A 3124-nucleotide genomic window follows, 5' to 3' on the forward strand; every position below is an offset into this window, starting at 1 on the left:
CCCAGCTGCCTGCTTCCTCTCCCGTGCTCCGTGTCTCCCCAAACCACCGACTGCCTGCTTCCTTCCGTATGCTCCCTGTTCCCCCAAAACACCCGGCTGCCTGTTGCCTCTCCCTGCTGCTTGTCTCCCCACCCCCGTGCTGCTAGTTCCCCTCAATCCCCCGCTGCCTGCTCTCTCCCCCATGCTGCCTGTCGCCCAAATCCCGCCCTCCCCCTACCTGCTCTCACCCCTGCTGCCTTAGTCCCTGGACCCGGAGCTAACAGGCCCTCCGGAAGTTGGTGTAGGGTCCTCCTGGGTCTGGTCCTGCTCTACCCCCTCTGAGGCCCACCTGGAGTTTCTATGCTAATTGTTCCAATAATAGGAGCCGCCTTTTACTGCGGAGTCCTCGCGTGCCAGGCGCTGTGCTTAGGCTAGTGTGGTATTGTCTGATTTTTTAACCGATATATCAACTCTCTTACCTCGTATTACAGGTGGAAACTAAGGCATGGGGCGTTTAGGTGCCTCTCCCCCGGTGTGTGGCTAGTCAGTGCTGACAGGGCCTTAGACCGGAGCTGCTGCCCCAACCAGTATATGATACCGCACCCTGTCCCGCCCGCTGTGCACCTGGAAGAGCCCAGGAGAGGGGAATAGAGGACACCTGTCTTGTAGAGTTTGGCCGTGGGAAAAAAAGGGGCCTGTATTGTGGGGCCTGGAGTCATAAAACCTCATAGCCAAAAGAAAAGACTAGAGGCTTTATACAAACTCTGTAATTAGTTATGGCTATTTTTCTAATGTTAGTGTTTTGTTAAATTAACCTGGTTTTTTCCTTTAGCGTTACCCGCAATCATTGACCAATGGCACACCTGGAAAATTCTTTTAACCATCAGGTTTTGAGAAGAGGATATCCAACTAGAACAGGGGTCCACAGACTACGGCCCCCAGGCCATATCTGGCCTGTTGCCTGTTTTTGTGGGGTCTACAAGCTAAGAATGTCTTTTACATTTTTAAGTGATTTTTAAAAAAGAAGAACAAATGAAAAATTATATCACATTCACATTTTCTTCTCCATAAATAAAGTTTTACTGGAGCACAGGCTGGCCCATTAACATATTACCTATGGTTATGTTTGTGCCACAACCATGAAGTTGAGTAGTTGTGACAAATACTGTATTGGTCACCAAGCCTAAAATATTTACCATCTGTCTCTTTACAGAAAACAGACTTCTGCACTAGAAAAATTAAGCCTAAGAATTTGGGGACAGCATCTAATTTTAGGAATGTAAACTGTCATGTATTGTATGTATGAGTATAGTTCTTCACTTAAAATTTTAATAAATTCCACTGAAGCTATTTTGAACAGGCTTTTAGTGGAAATTTATTTACGAGACAGAGTCTTACTCTGTTGCCCAGGTTGGAGTGCAGTGACGTGATCACATAATAGCTTAAGCAATTCTGCTTCAGCCTCCTAAGTAACTTGGGACGACAGGCACTACCATGCCCGGTTATTTTTATTTTCATTTTTTAATTTATTATTTTTTTGTAGAGCCGGGTCTCACTATGTTGCCTAGGCTGGTCTTGACTTCCCAGCCTCAAGCCATCCTCCTGCCTCCACCTTCCAAAGTGATGGGATTACAGGCATGTGCTACTTTGCTCAGCCAGTAGAATAAACTTAATTTACATTTCTTACTTTTGAGGCAAGGTCTTGCTCTATTGCCCAGGCTGGAGTGCAATGGTGCGATCATAACTCAGCTTCTACCTCCTGGGCTTGAGGAATTCTCCCACCTCAGCTTCTCCACCCTCCCCACCCCATTTCCCACCCAGTAGCTGGGACTACAGCCACTCGCCAGCATTCCTGGCTAATTAAAAAAAAAAAAAAAAATTTGTAGAGACAGGGTTTCACTATATTGCCCAGGCTGGTCTCAAACTCCTGTGCCCAAGTGATCCCACTGCCTTGACCTTCCAAAGTGCTGGAATTACAGCATGAGCCACCACACCTGCCCAGTAGAATAAATTTTTGGTTTACTCTTTTTTTTTTAAATTTTTTATTTTTTGAGACGGAGTCTCGCCCTCTCACCCAGGCTGGAGTACAGTGGTGTAATCTCGGCTGACAGCAACTTCCACCTCCCGAGCTCTAGTGATTCTCCTGCCTCAGCCTCCCAGTAGCTGGGATTACAGGCGCCCACCACCATTCCCAGCTAATTTTTTGTATCTTTTAGTAGAGACGAGTATTCGCCATGTTGGCCTGGCTGGTCTCAAACCCCTGACTTCGTGGATCTACCTGCCTCCGCCTCCCAAAGTGCTGGGATTACAGGCATGAGCCACCGTGCTGGCCTCAGTTTACTCTTAAATATAAATGGAACAAAATCTATTGGGCAGGGGATGCTGGAATTACAAATGTATATTTCATGTTCATATCTTGTTTTCAGATGTAGTGGCCTATGTTGAAGTGTGGTCATCCAATGGAACGGAAAATTATTCAAAGACATTTACAACACAGCTTGTGGATATGGGGGCAAAGGTAAGACATTTATTTTGCTGTTGATTCATATGACAGTCTTCTGATAGGTAAAAGGTTACATTTGCATTTTCTTATTTTGGGAGTTATTACTTAGAATACAGACAAAGCAATGGGTAAGTGGTGGGAGAAAAAAGAGCCAAACTGTGAAGAATTTAGAACAGTAGGCCTTACAGAACAGTTGGGCCTGTGGGCATTGAGTGAGGAGGAGGAACCTAGGATGAAACGCTGGATTCTTACACTGGTTACTTGGATGCATAGTGCTATTAAACAAAGTGAGGAATACAGGAAAAGGAACAGGTTTCTAAGGGAAAAGTTGTAAATTTGGGCATATTGAAAATATCTATTAGACATTTGGATATACAAGTCTGGAACTTGGAGTGTTCAAGGCTAGAGATGATGATTTGGGGGGTCAGGACCATAGGGGTCATGTAAAGTCACAGGTGTGGACGTCATCCCATGTCAGGCATGGTTAGGATGAAGAGTGGTGATGGGAGGAGCATTGTTCAGTATTCAAGGACAGGCGATGGGAGCAGGGACCCAGTGACAGGGAGAGAAGAATGCCAGGAGAAGGAGAAAAGCAAGTGTGGAAGTCAAAAGAGGGAGTAATTTTTTTTTTTTTTTTTTTTT

At 45.5% G+C, this 3124-nt stretch overlaps 1 protein-coding gene across 1 annotated transcript in view; it reads left to right on the plus strand.

Moving 5' to 3' along the window:
* The window catches only part of MCPH1 (microcephalin 1), a 244832-nt gene that overhangs the window by 349 nt on the left and 241359 nt on the right, over positions 1-3124 (plus strand). Inside the window, exon 2 of the mRNA XM_011961508.1 lies at positions 2406-2497. Coding sequence (XP_011816898.1) covers positions 2406-2497 — 92 coding nt within the window. The remainder of the gene's footprint in view (positions 1-2405; positions 2498-3124) is intronic.

The sequence above is a fragment of the Colobus angolensis genome, unplaced genomic scaffold, assembly GCF_000951035.1.
Source record: "Colobus angolensis palliatus isolate OR3802 unplaced genomic scaffold, Cang.pa_1.0 Scaffold559, whole genome shotgun sequence".
In the NCBI taxonomy this organism is placed as follows: Eukaryota; Metazoa; Chordata; class Mammalia; order Primates; family Cercopithecidae; genus Colobus; species Colobus angolensis.